The sequence below is a fragment of the Ctenopharyngodon idella genome, chromosome 21, assembly GCF_019924925.1.
Source record: "Ctenopharyngodon idella isolate HZGC_01 chromosome 21, HZGC01, whole genome shotgun sequence".
Classification (NCBI taxonomy): domain Eukaryota; kingdom Metazoa; phylum Chordata; class Actinopteri; order Cypriniformes; family Xenocyprididae; genus Ctenopharyngodon; species Ctenopharyngodon idella.
Window position 1 is genome coordinate 1,607,897 of NC_067240.1, and position 14,601 is coordinate 1,622,497.

The 14,601-nt window shown below is 38.4% G+C and overlaps 2 protein-coding genes across 2 annotated transcripts; both read right to left on the minus strand.

The window, feature by feature from the left end:
• Window positions 1–1,468: 1,468 nt before the first annotated feature.
• On the minus strand, window positions 1,469–6,654 carry LOC127504275 (vitelline membrane outer layer protein 1-like). The gene is made up of 5 exons (XM_051878836.1): window positions 6,339–6,654; window positions 5,925–6,055; window positions 5,139–5,252; window positions 2,431–2,612; window positions 1,469–2,351 (listed from the first exon to the last, which is right to left on the minus strand). Exons 1-4 carry the CDS (start codon window positions 6,543–6,545, stop codon window positions 2,432–2,434), a joined length of 633 nt encoding a protein of 210 aa, XP_051734796.1. The 5' UTR covers window positions 6,546–6,654; the 3' UTR covers window positions 1,469–2,351; window position 2,431.
• A 5,575-nt stretch (window positions 6,655–12,229) lies between these two features.
• LOC127504281 (vitelline membrane outer layer protein 1-like) lies at window positions 12,230–13,782 on the minus strand. Its single transcript, XM_051878843.1, has 5 exons — window positions 13,398–13,782; window positions 13,107–13,225; window positions 12,878–12,991; window positions 12,483–12,664; window positions 12,230–12,411 (listed from the first exon to the last, which is right to left on the minus strand). Exons 1-4 carry the CDS (start codon window positions 13,599–13,601, stop codon window positions 12,484–12,486), a joined length of 618 nt encoding a protein of 205 aa, XP_051734803.1. The 5' UTR covers window positions 13,602–13,782; the 3' UTR covers window positions 12,230–12,411; window position 12,483.
• Window positions 13,783–14,601: the final 819 nt, after the last annotated feature.

Below are 14,601 nucleotides of genomic sequence, written 5' to 3' on the forward strand. Positions count from 1 at the left end.
GAAGTTACAACTTTTAGAATGAAACTGGACGTTTCTGAATGGCTAGTGGATAAATATATGTAGTTGCTGTGGAGTTGACCCTTGTTTGTGAAGCAGTCTGGTGTAAAATGACTGCATGACAACAATACTCTACTACAACAACTCTTCCTCTTCTCTAAAGCAGCCCAACATGGCCTCACCCCCTTTGTTGTGTGTTCTTAGGGGCGGGGTTTGTGATGTCACCAACCCGTGAAGAAGCTCGTTGTAGTCCCTACCAGCCATTTGTTGTAGTCCTTAAACAGAATTCTTTAAAAGAAAATATCTCTCTTTGCATTGAACCTTGAGCGTCGTAACTTTGCAGATGTTGTTACTGCTCAAACAGCAACATTACACACTAACTGAAGTTAAAAAAGTGAAATCATAATCAACCACCACTTTAATTATTTAGATGTGTGTAGGTTACGTGCGTCTCTCAAACTCCATCTCTGCATATGCTTTCAAGATCAGTGACTGCAATTGGAGAGAGATCGGCATCAGCACTTGTAATTTGGTGTCACTACTTTTAATGAAGACGACAGAGGGTCAGGATGTGACGCTTTCATTTGCGACAGTTTGCACGTCGGCTTGCTGAAGAGATGCTCAGCTACTCCTCTGCGGCGATGCGTGCTGCAGTAGTGCTGTCATATCTGGCTATGGGAACCGTTATAACACGCTCTCACATGTTTAGTTTTAACCATTTTAGGAGGAGTAAAATTTACATTTGTGGCTACAACCAGATGCATTTTGTCCAGTTTCTTCTATTCTAGAATGCGAAAAAATGCCCTCTTTTTTGGTCTTTTCACAACTGCCCCTCCTGGCACGTGTGCCATAGGTTGCCTAACCCTGGTCTAAAGTGTGTTTATGTGACTTGCACAATCATTTCATTTTGCATGATTGTCTTAATCACTAATATGGATAAACACTGATGCTTTTGCTATAACTGAGAATGTTCAATTGCTACGAATTGCTAAGAACAATTGCTGAGTTGTGGTGCATGCTTAATATTTCTAAACTCTTTAAAATGACCAAATCAAGCATTTTATAGAAACACTTGCTAAGAAACTAATGGTTAAACATACATGTATTTCTGTGTTCACAGGTCATTGACATGTCATTGACAGTATTCCTGGCTACTTGATTGGCTGGCCTAGAATATTGATAAACCATATAAATGTTTTGTTTTGATTTATAATTGCCTCATTGTTATTATATATGTATTTTAAGTCATTTAAAAGGCTTAGGTCTTTGCTTAGGTCTATTTTTATTACCCCCAGAAAATATCAGATTGTCAAAATAACTTTACCCGATTACCAAAATAATCATTAGTGACAGCCCTATTTTTGATATTTAATGAGTTCACGGAAATAAATTAAATATTTATTTTAAAGTCTCTTCTTATGCTTTGATGCTTAACTTGTTTTAGAGAAATGAAAGTTACTGGAAATAGGCCTATTTTTCACAAAGCATTTATTCATTCTTTGATTAGTCAGATATGTCCAAACATATGTGGAGAAATGACATGACGAACAAATGAATGAGAAGCAAATGTGCATTTAAATGTTAATGATTTCAATCAGGTTAGTGAGGAAAGGAAAATTCTAATATAGGAACATATTTCTGTCCTTCAAAGATGATGCTTATTTCTAGACACAGATGTCCTGCTCAACCGTATATTTACATTTTTGCATCTGTGTCCTGTCATGATGAACATTTTTGTGAGATTTTAAAGTAAGGTAACTGGGTTGACAGTTGTACAGTTTAATATATAGTAGTCAACATTTGAAGTGGATCAAAAAAGTTAATAAAAGTTGTCCTAAGAACTAAGTTGTCCTAAGAAGAAGGTTTTAGGACAACTTTGATGAAAGGTTTTGATCCACTTCAAATGTTGACTACTGTAGTATTCCTGTATACCTGGAGCTCAAACAGTAGAGTATGCATTTCATGGATTTTTGATTCTGATAAGACATTACTTTGAATGCAATGTAAGTCACTTGTATAAAAGCATCTACAAAATGCACTAACGTAGTGAAACATTGTGTTGTGCTAAAGAACATGAAATGACAAGGTGCTTCTTTAATGGAATAGGTGCCAGATCAGGAGTCTCCATCTACAACAGGAAAATTAAAACATCACTAATCTACAAGAAAGAATAAAAATTTCAACTCAAAATTTATTTTTTGGTAAGTAGCTGTGTAATAAGTGGAATGATGTGCACATTATCCCAATTAAAAAACTGTTGTACGACACAGTACATGTTAGCTCATCATAGTATGATGATCAATTATTTTGATCCATTTGATCTTCTCGCTGTTCTTGTGGTCATCCTCTTACACCTAAAAGAAAAACCAAACTCAGCTCAGCAGCACTTCCAACTAACAAACAGTGTTATATGTGAAGCTGTGATCACATCACCTTAATCACAGCAGTACATTTGCACATCATTGAGAGCGGTGTCATCTCCTATTCCCTGTGACTCTTCTACCCGTGTCTTGATACCGCATATTCCTCTTCCCTCACACATTCGACTCCAGTCTCCAAACTTGCCCCAGGATGTACCGTCACCCACCAGAAGAGAACCTTCACTGCATTTGAATCTGGAGAAAATTCAGATAGGACAATATTATAATTAGGGCTGTCACTAATGATTATTTTGGTAATCGAGTAATCGGATGATTATTTTGATGATTAATCGAGTAATCTGATTTTTGTGTGTGTGTGGTAATAAAATAGACCTAAGCAAACAATACTCTTTAAAATGACGTAATACATATATAACAACAATGAAGGAATAATATTTGGTTCAAATAAAGTATCAAAAGCTGAACGATATTTAATTCAAATTTAATTGGCCACTTCTTTAGGATAGACATGCTACAGCCACTGTAATTTCTTAAACAAGAACTTGTGGACATCAAATCATGCAAACTCAGAGCCAGGGTTTTTAAATTTTTATTTTGAAATAGCGATGAACAACAGTTCGCATATTTAGAAATATATTGATGTATTCTCCTGTGTTGGTGTAGGTTTATAAATAATATACCTTACAAATGTAATGAATGGCGCACATAGTGTTCCCAGATGAACGCAACCCAAACTCACGAGAAGGTTATAGCTGCAGCTTAGAGATCTTCAAATGGGGATGGGAACTCCAAAATGGGGTGGGAGCTCCAAAATGAAGCGTGGCTTCCTTCCATTGACAGACAGGCAGATGACACACCTGCGTGATTTTTCCCCCCAATTCAGTTCAGCGTAAACTCCACCCCACAGCCATTTCTAAAGATATTGTTGGTCATGTCAATCACATTGCTGTGATTGACATGACGCTTTATGATGCGCCAAATGTTTTCTATGGGTGAAAGATCTGGACTGCAGGCTGGCCATTTCAGTACCCGGATCCTTCTTCTACGCAGCCATGATGTTGTAATTGATGCAGTATGTGGTCTGGCATTGTCATGTTGGAAAATGCAAGGTCTTCCCTGAAAGAGACAACGTCTGGATGGGAGCATATGTTGTTCTAGAACTTGGATTTACCTTTCAGCATTGATGGTGCCTTTCCAGATGTGTAAGCTGCCCATGCCACACGCACTCATGCAACCCCATACCATCAGAGATGCAGGCTTCTGAACTGAGCGCTGATAACAACTTGGGTTGTCCTTGTCCTCTTTAGTCCGGATGACATGGCGTCCCAGTTTTCCAAAAAGAACTTCAAATTTTGATTCGTCAGACCACAGAACAGTTTTCCACTTTGCCACAGTCCATTTTAAATGAGCCTTGGCCCAGAGAAAACGCCTGCGCTTCTGGATCATGTTTAGATATGGCTTCTTTTTTGACCTATAGAGTTTTAGCCGGCAACGGCGAATGGCACGGTGGATTATGTTCACCGACAATGTTTTCTGGAAGTATTCCTGAGCCCATGTTGTGATTTCCATTACAGTAGCATTCCTGTATGTGATGCAGTGCCGTCTAAGGGCCCGAAGATCACGGGCATCCAGTATGGTTTTCCGGCCTTGACCCTTACGCACAGAGATTGTTCCAGATTCTCTGAATCTTTGGATGATATTATGCACTGTAGATGATGATAACTTCAAACTCTTTGCAATTTTTCTCTGAGAAACTTGCTCCATTATTTTTCACCGCAGCATTGGGGGAATTGGTGATCCTCTGCCCATCTTGACTTCTGAGAGACACTGCCACTCTGAGAGGCTCTTTTTATACCCAGTCATGTTGCCAATTGACCTAATAAGTTGCAAATTGGTCCTCCAGCTGTTCCTTATATGTACATTTAACTTTTCCGGCCTCTTATTGCTACCTGTCCCAACTTTTTTGGAATGTGTAGCTCTCATGAAATCCAAAATGAGCCAATACTTGTCTCACTTTCAACATTTGATATGTTATCTATATTCTATTGTGAATAAAATATAAGTTTATGAGATTTGTAAATTATTGCATTCCTTTTATATTCACAATTTGTACAGTGTCCCAACTTTTTTGGAATCGGGTTTGTATTTTAACAATGTCTTTACTACTTTTCTGGACCTTAAACGATGGTAATTACGTTGCTTTCTATGGGGGATAAAAAAGAAAAAAAAACCTCTTGGATTTCATCAAAAATATCGTAATTTGTGTTCTGAAGATGAACGAAGGTCTTACGGGTTTCGAACAGATTTGACCAGCGGATGTCGCTAGTGTGCCATGCCCTTCTGCTCCGCTGCTTTGTGCTTGCGTAGAAGTAATGATTACGAGAAAGTTTCTCATTATTACGAAAAAAGTAAGTCATTATTATGAGAAACTAAGTCATTGTTACAAGAAATAAACTCATTTTTGGGAGAAAGTTTCTCATTATTATGAAAAACTAAGTCACCATTATGAGTCATTATTATTATTATATATTATATATATGTTTTGACTTTGATCAGACAGGTCATTGGCCTGTTTGGGTTGAAAGAAAGGGGAGATGCAAATATCCAGGTTGTTCAGGCATTGTAAAAGTGCAGCGCTCAAAATGTGCTAGAATTGCAATTTTAAGCAGGAAAAACACCACAAGTAATTTTTTCCTCTCTGATATTATATTGTGTACCATAGAGGGTTAAACAGCAAAACTTATAGCACCACATACTCACCTGATGTTGTTTGCGGCCGTATCATCTTCAATTCCTTGGGAAGATTCGACTCTCAGCTGGAAAGTTGTCAAGAATCCAGCAGGACACCACTTGATATCTGTCCACTCACCCCAGCTGTGGAAAAACAGTTTTATTGATCAAATCTATTATTTTAAGAAAATCATTTGTCTAGCTTATGAAGAAGCTGCTCCTAACCCTTGAGGGATTAGTTCACTTCAGAATTAAAATTTCCTGGTAATTTACTCACCGCCATGCCATATTCTTTCTTTTTTTTTTTTTGTTTTTTTTTTTTTGTAAAGGCCGTTTGACTTCGCTTTGTAGACACTTGCTCGGTACTTCTGCCTACGTCACGCGTGACCTTTCCAACATAATTGTGTAATGTGTGGCGCATCGCAGAGCAGTGCAAGATGAGCGTTTGTGGTTAAAAGGTATATAAATTTTATTTTTTTTAGAAAATGACCGAACGTTTCGTTAGGTAAGACCCTTATTCCTCGTCTGCACTGCCCTGCACTGAAACTGCAATTTGGACCTTCAACATGTTGAACCCCAGTGAAGTCCACTATATGGAGAAAAATCCTGGAATGTTTTCCTCGAAAACCTTAATTTCTTTTCAACTGAAGAAAGAAAGACATATACATCTTGGATGACATGGGGGTGAGTAAATTATCAGGACATTAACTACATTTACATTTTACATTTAGTCATTTTAGTCATTAGAACTAATCCTTTAATGTTAGAATTCCTAATAACCCCAAACTGGCTATAATTAGTTTTATTACCCATTACCTTCCTACATGTGACTGAACGGTGGTGTAGCTACGATGTGGGCGCGATGAGCTTGATATATGGACACAGTGAAGACGTATCCCATTGAGTGCTGTGTTATCATCCCAAATACCATATAAATGTGGTTCCACCTTAAAAAAATTACAAAAAGCAAAATGACAATCTTCTATTTGAAAGAAAGCCACAAGCAACCTCTTAAAGTTGACCCTAGGCCAACTCATAGTTACATTCATCTTCATGTTCTTTAGTATTAAAGCAGGTGCTTTAAAAGAATCTTAAGAAGGTGAAGTTCCCTGATATTAAATGACTAATGGCAACTCCACTGTTTATCGTTTATGGGGTTTGAACCTTCAACGCTCAGTCACCAATTCACATGTTTAACCACTAAGAAACCCCCATATTACTGCAACTTACCTTAAGACTAAACCCTGCAGCATACATTCCAGATGAACACATGTCCTTAAACCCCCACGACCCCCACTCCATTCCATTCGGCACAGTCAGCAATGAATTGTAATTTCGTTTGATGCTCCTCTCAGAACGTCTTTCTGTGGACTGAACGCTCACATGCAGCCCAAAAATGGATAGCAGTGAAAACGCAATGGAAAAGAAGTGATGCATTTCTACAGCACTGGCTTGATGAATCCTGATGAAATTAATTCTGTTTGGTTTGTACAAAAACTGACCCCAGGTTTCTGAGCTGTCTGTCACTGAGATGTTATTGACCCAATCAAAACAAAACATTTACATGGTTTATCAATATTCCAGGCCAGCCAATCAGCAGCCAGGAACACTGAGTCCACGTCAATGACCTTTAAATGAACACAGAAATAAAAACATCTGTATGTTTAACCATGTCATTGGAAAGTGTTTTACATAGTAAAATTCCTATAAAATGGTTGATTTGGTCATTTTAAAGAGTTGAGAAATATTAAGCATGTACCACAACACAGAGAATATTAGGCCAACGTTAAAATGCCACTAACATCTTTCCTGTGGTAAATATCAATATTTGCAAAGTAACAATTGTTGAAGGAAAAGATCATCATTCACTCAGCCTCATGTCATTTCAAAGCCTGTCAATATTCCATTCCAATATAGTTTCTCCCAAGGTGCACAAGAAGAATTTAAGTGTCATTTTCACACAACTTGGCTTCTTGTCACGTGTATGTTCTGTTTACCTCAGTTCTGTCTTGTCTGCATTAGTCCTCATTAGTCACTATGGTTTCTAATTAAGTCTCGTCAGCTGTTCCCATTTAGTAGTCATTATCTGTGTATTTAAGGTCCTGCCTATTCTGTGTTCTTGGTCAGTCATTGTTGGTGTTACCCGTAATGCTCTCCTGTTGGATTAAAGACTGTGTTTTCTACTATTATCTTCGTCGTGAGTTTCTAAGCCACCAGTAATGTAACAGAATGACTGACCCTCAAATTGAGTATAAAGAATTAAAGATGGACTCACCAGCCTTGCGACTTCTCCTCCTCCCAGAGAGCAGGCCTTATTTGGACTACTTGGCCTGGATGATCCGGTATGGGGACCTCTCCCTTACAGCCAGCGAGCCCAAGGCGCCCACCGAGGTCGTTTCAGGACCGGAAAACATCAAAGCCCCGGAGTCGACGCAAGTGGGTCAGTCCATCGCAAAGCCAGGAGCAGACCTAGACCTGATCGATCTGTGGTCCGCGGATCCAGTTCCCACCCAAGTCCCCACCCTCGAATCCTCTTCGTCTTCACCGGTCCCGTCCGGTTATCTGGATGCTCCGGTCCCGTCCGGACATCACCTTCAGCCTGTAACCCTGCCTGTCCTCCTGGTCCCGTCTCCATCGCTGGTCACGACCAGCCCCCTGGATCCATTGGTACTACCGGTGTCGTCAAGCTCCTCGGCTCTGTCCCCACCACTCACTCCGTGCGGCTCATCCTCCTCGCCTCAGGCTTCCCTACCACCAGCTCGGCTAGAGGCCGAGTCCCCCGCTGCACTTCGGGCCTCCAGGCCTACATCTCCACCTCGACCTGTAAGCCCGTCACCATCGCCTCGGCTCACCGCTCCCTCATCGCCTCCGTAGCCCATCTGTCCGGATGCTCCGCTGGGCTCACTCGCCACTCCAGTTCGGCCTCCGGTGGTCGAAGCCCAGCTTCCGCTACGGACTTCCGGGGTTCAAGCTGTGCCTGAACCCTGCACCCCTACAGCGTCATCGGTCTCCTCCCTTCCTCCGACCTCCCTGTCATGCTCGCTCACCTCATCGTCACCCCGGTCATCCGAGTCCCCGTCATCGCCTCGGTCCCGTGAGCCAGCAGCTCAGCGCCAGGCTTCCAGGCCTGCGATGTCGCCTAGGTCCGTCAGTCACTACATTCCGCCCGCGCCTCCACTCACTATGGTTCCGCCTCCGCTGACTGGTCCCAGGGTTCCGTCCGCCCCTGCAGTCAGGACTCCACCCTGGCACCTTCCACCGTCAACTCCACCAGGTGCCCGTGGTTAACTTCTCCAGGTTGCTGTCTGTCACCTGCTCCACGCCCTCCACCGAAGCCTCCGCCCTCTCTCCTCTCCATAGACTTTGTTACGGCGCGAGAACGCGCCTTTCCGAGGGGGGCGTAATGTCACGTGTATGTTCTGTTTACCTCAGTTCTGTCTTGTCTGCATTAGTCCTTATTAGTCGCTATGGTTTCTAATTAAGTCTCTCTTCAGCTGTTCCTGTTTAGTAGTCATTATCTGTGTATTTAAGGTCCTGCCTATTCTGTGTTCTTGGTCAGTCATTGTTGGTGTTACCCGTAATGCTCTCCTGTTGGATTAAAGTCTGTGTTTTCTACTATTATCTTCGTCGTGAGTTTCTAAGCCACCAGTAATGTAACACTTCTGAAGTCATATGATATAACTAGAGTCAGAACATTCTCAGGTAGCAAAAGCATCATTGTTTATCCAGAAATGTTCTATAGTCAGAAATTTACTGTGAAATCAGTTCATTCTGGGTAATTTTCTTACTGTGAATCAATAGCAGAATGATGCTGACATCACAGTAACTTACTGCTTTTGTTTTACTATGAGTTCAAGTTGTTTGAAATCAATTACAAGTTGTTTTTAACCATGATGCCACTAAGTTATATTCTTCACCACTGTAATTGTTTTGAAGTTTTAAAGTCACCGTAATGGTGATCAGTGTTCCATTTTGATATATATATATATATATAATTTGATGTTTATTTCTAGATATGGATGTCCTACTCAACCAAGAATGCAATTCAACCAAATATTAAAGTATTAAAATTGAATTTGTGTTGCATCAAATACTTTTCAAAATATTCATTGTGCCATTTTAGCTAAATAAACACAATTATATATATATATATATATATATATATATATACATACATACATATGTTGGGATATAATCATGCCTTTGGAAAGGTAACAAAGTTTATGGTAACAGGGTTGTCAATATTGCACTTTAATTTAATGTAGTTCCCCCACTATATGTATAAACTTTTTAAATATTCACTAACATAGAAGTAGTGCAGAACCTTAAATATTTATCCATTTTGTTAAAAATAAAGTTATTGTCCATACCATTGGAATAAAGTCGGATATGCCAATCCATTTATTGTCCATTTGGCATTGCAAATAACAAAAATAAACAAAAAATAAAACTTCAAACTTAACTTCGATTTTCTATTTAATAAACAAAAATACCATTCAAAACAAACTGTTAACGGGCACGAGCACAATCCTGCACGATATGCTGCATGCTCAACATGGCACGGTCAAAAAGTTTGTTTGACCTTCCATTGCGCCACCTGTAACTCATCAGCCTGGCTTAAATGTACTCAAAATACTCACATGCCCTCTAGTGTCACACACAATTTACAATTCAATAAAATTGCTCCAACAATGCCTATGAAATGCTGAGCTGATTTTGTAATTTTAAAGTTCAGAAATAGCAAGCACGTACTACAACACAGAGAATATTAGACCGACATTAAAAAATGCCACTAATATCTTTTTTCCTGTAGTAAATATCCATGCCTGCAAAGAAGCCATTGTTAAAGAAAAAGATCAATTAAAAATGATCATTCTGTCATCATTTTCTCAAGCTCTTTTAGTTCTATATTTCAAGAAGAATTTAAGTGTCAAAATCAAAAAATATTTTCACATTTTCACAACTTGACTTCTGAAGTCTTATGACAATTTGCATGAAGAAATGAATACAAACAGATCATACTCAGTCAGCAAAAGAATCAGTGTTTATCCATATTGTTCCCTTCGGTGATCAAGACAATGATGCAAATCATGTAAACACACTTTAGACAAACACTGAGCTGGTCGAATTGTCAGTAAAATCACGTGCCCTTTGAAACAGCTTTGCTTGGTAGTTTATTTACACTTTTTATCTTTCATGAAGTTTTAGAAACAAAAATGATCCATGAAGTGTCTCTGTGTGTGTAGGATAATAACAGTCTTTGATCTCTGATTCATAACTACTTCTTGATTCTGGCACCATTTGTGATATTAGCTGCAGGTGTGTGTGTACAGTCTGTCCCATCATCCTCTGCTCTGGCCTTCCTCTCATTCATGTCTTCCACGAGTGTTTTCAGTCTGTCCAGGTGATGAAGAGCTCTGAGAAAACAGATAAAACAAGAACAATCAACACCAAATTATGTTTCCTCCTGAGGAACCTTTAAAAAAAATACAATCACAAAACATAAAATTAAAAAAGTAAGAGGCTGTGAAGGAATAATGCAGGAAAATTCTATAGTTGCATATATTTAAACTTGACATGTTGTGATTGGCTGGTCACATGACATACGAGAACCAATGGTCTTTTTCATCAACAACACCAAACATCAGCTTTGTGTGATGAACAGACTCAAATTGATTGCATGTTGTAGTTTCAGTTTACTTTTATGGTGCTCTTTTGTCCTTTTTTGAGCAAAGCGATTTAAAAACTTTTATTATGTGTAAAAGTGCAGCGTGAACATTCTGCATAACATCTCATTTTGTGTTTCACAGAAGAAAAAATAAATCAGAAATTAAAACAATTTGAGGCTCTACTGCTTGCAGTTTCATCTCTGCACAAATTTTGTAACTTGCTGTGGAGCACTTCAATATTATCGCCAATTTATAATTAAATTACTTGTGTTTGTACATCATTTTGTTTATTGTCTGATAACTTTATATATATAAATTAGTCGTTTTTATACAGTGTCTGCAATGGAAATGAGTGGAACGTGACAAAACTAAATTGTTCCCACATTATAAAAAATGAATTAATGAGAAAAACAATTACAAATTCACAGCAACATGATGCTATTCAGATTTTGTTTTTTCAGTATGAATTCGTTCATTCGTTAAATGCAAAATGCCACATTCAACCAATAAATTTGTCAAGGCAACTACAGATTTCTTGTCCAGTTAGTAATTAGAAAAAAGTACAGTTGATTAGAATTTCATACAGTGAAAACCATTGTATAGGCCTACTGTGTGAAATAAGTTACATCTGAAACTGATTTCTGTCGCAGATAATGATAATAACTTTTAAGATAAAGAATAAATGCTAAATATTAGATCAAATGGTGACAGAATCACATTAATATTAATAATTTGTAATTAAAGAGATAATAGGTTTACATTAATCATTTAAAGCATCTAGTTGGCATACTAATGCACACAAAAGTAGCCTGAAGGCTAAACAGTTCTTGTATGTTAGAGTAATTTTGACTGTTAAGTCTAAAAAGATCCTTCAGGAGGCGCAAGTACATCATTAAACCCTCAGCATGTTTGACATGGTGAAATTTCAACGTTGTTTCAACATTAGCATCTTTTGTGACATAAAAACATGATAGGTTTAGGCCTGTCATCGCACGGTAGAAAGTACATATAATTTGTTTGGCATCCCTATTTGTCCTCAAAGTGAAGTATAAATCCCCACGCAAACAAATGTTCATGTTAGTTTAATAATGTATTAGTAAATGTTGAAATTAACATTAATAAGTGCTCCAGAAGTATTGTTCTTTCTTAGTCCATGTGAACTAATGTAGTTAACTAATGTTAACAAATAAAACCCTTACTGAAAAGTGTTTTCAAATATTAATTGTAATGATATTACTTATGCCTCAGTGCCTAGAGAAATAAATCTTTTGGAAATGGGCATATTTTTCACAAAGCATTTATTTTTTGATTAATCAGTCATGATCAAATATATGTAGAGAATGACATGAACAAAGAACAAGAAGTAAAGAAACACTCAAATGTTAATGATTTCAATCAGGCATTAGTTTGAGATTAATATCGCTCAAAAACAACTAATCAATTGGCATTCAATAATGTAAGATGATGTTTATTTCTAGATTTTAAAAAGAGGTTTAGGATATAATTATGCCCTCTGAAAGGTAACAAAGTTTAGGGTAACAGGATTGACAGTTTGGTATCAGTAATAGTAGTATGATGGTCAGTTATTATAATCCATTGGTCTTTTTGCTGTTCTTGTTGTCATCTTCCTACACCTGAAAGAACAAACAGATTTAGTTGATCTGCAGTATGTGTCATTCCAAGTTTTTGACTGCGATCACATTACCTCATGCACAGCAGTACATTTGCACGTCATTGAGAGCGGTGTCATCTCCAGTTCCCTGTGGTTCTTCTATCCGCGTCCTGATGCCGCAGATTCCTATTCCCTCACATTTTTGGCTCCATTCGCCCCATTCACCCCGGTCTGTGCCGTCGCCCTGCACCACCAAATCTTCAATGCATTTGAACCTGGAGAACATTCAGATGTGACAAAATTATGATAAAATATGTAATTGTGCTGCTGGATTGAGTGTCAGTCACATGATCAACTGGAGCCTATGGCCTAATCACAACCACGATCAGCAGCACGACTGAGTGTGATATTAACTGAACTACTTGATGAGGGAAGTGGCCTTAAATGGAAAACTAAAACCAGGATGACTTACAGCACCACATACTCACCTGATGTTGTTTGCGGCTGTATCATCAGAAAGTCCTTGGTCAGGTTCGACTCTCAGCTGAAAAGCTTTTAAGAATCCAGAAGGACACCACTTGATAGCCGTCCACTCACCCCACCTGAAGAAAAATTCACAAAGAGAACTCTTTGCACAATTAGTTTTCAAAAAAATCCTCAATTCACATATCTAGCTTAAACACTTAATGCAAGAATTGTTAATAATCTGAGAATTACTTTGCTACGCGGGACTCAATTGTGATGTAGTCCTCATCTGGGCTTGATGGATTGATACAGTGAAGACGAATCCCATTGAGCGCTGTATTATCGTACCTAAAATAGGAAGTTTCTTCCACCTTAAAACAACAACAACATTGAGACATTGAAAGAGTTAATGCTAACCCAACCATTGAAACATTTATCTTCTCATAATAACATTTATCTTTATTTTCTTTAGTATTATACAGACATTTAGCAACTGAACAGTTTTGAACATTTGAAGCAAAATAGAGTCAATGCCCAACTTACCTTCAGACTAAACCCTGCAGCATACGTTCCAGATGGACACATGTCCGTAAACCCCCATGAACCCAAGTACTTTCCATTCCCCACAGTCAGAGTTGATTTGTAACTTCTGTGTGTGCTCCGCTCAGAACGTTTTCCTGTGGACTGAACACTCACATGCAGCCCAATGGCTAGCAGTAAAAACACAATGGAAAGGAAGTGATGCATTGAGATCGCACTAACCTGACTAAAAAAAACACTGAAATTAATTTTGTTTGGTTTGTCAACTAAAACTGACCCTGGGTCAGTAAAACTGCTCTAAGAGACAACTGCTCCTTCAAATCCAGAACAGGAAGCCGTCTGTGGTCCGTCAGCAGAATCTGCCTGATTCCTTCTTTGAGCCGAACAGAACTTCTTCAGACTACATTTATACAGTTTATCAGCTTTGGGATGTCCTGGTTCTACCCAATCAGCATCCAGGAGCACCGAGCGCACATCAATGACCTATACATGAACACACAAACATACAAACACTGATCCAACAAAATATCCATTTATTTAACCAGTGCCCTTCTTTGTGAAATGCCTATAAACTGTTGAGTTGTTGGTTTGATTTTGTATGAAATATTAAGCATGCATTGCAACACAGAGAATATTAGACCAACCTTAAAATGAATGTCAGGCAGTTTCTTACAGGTTTACTTGCATTCACATTTACTTAACTACATAACAGCGATTGCAAGGAAACCACTGATAAAGGAAAAGATCGGTGTATATAGGGCTTTTAAACAGATTAAGCTTACATGTATTCTTTTGAGCTCTTTGTGAAACTATATTAATTATTTGGTCTATTTGTTTGATTCACATGCATTGATATAGTCAGATATTTTCTTTCAGCTGCCTTCTCAAACTTTCACTGCAGCAACAGTGTTTATTCCTGCTTTGTAAATGCGTTTAATTTCATATTTTTCATAACGATCTCTTAATCTTCAGAAGACAAGTGAATTGCGAGACTCTCTCACGAGAAGTGAATCAAACTGACGTTCTCCTTGTTCCGTGTGATTGGCTGTTTGCCGCACGTGTCACACTTTCAGGTGCACATGCTTTGCAAATCAGAAAATTTAACATGCAAGGTTTAAAAAGCCAATGTAAAAAAATAAGATTTCAATTTAGATTTAAACTCATAGACAGAATTTGACGTTTTCACAGATAAAGGGAGACTATTCCA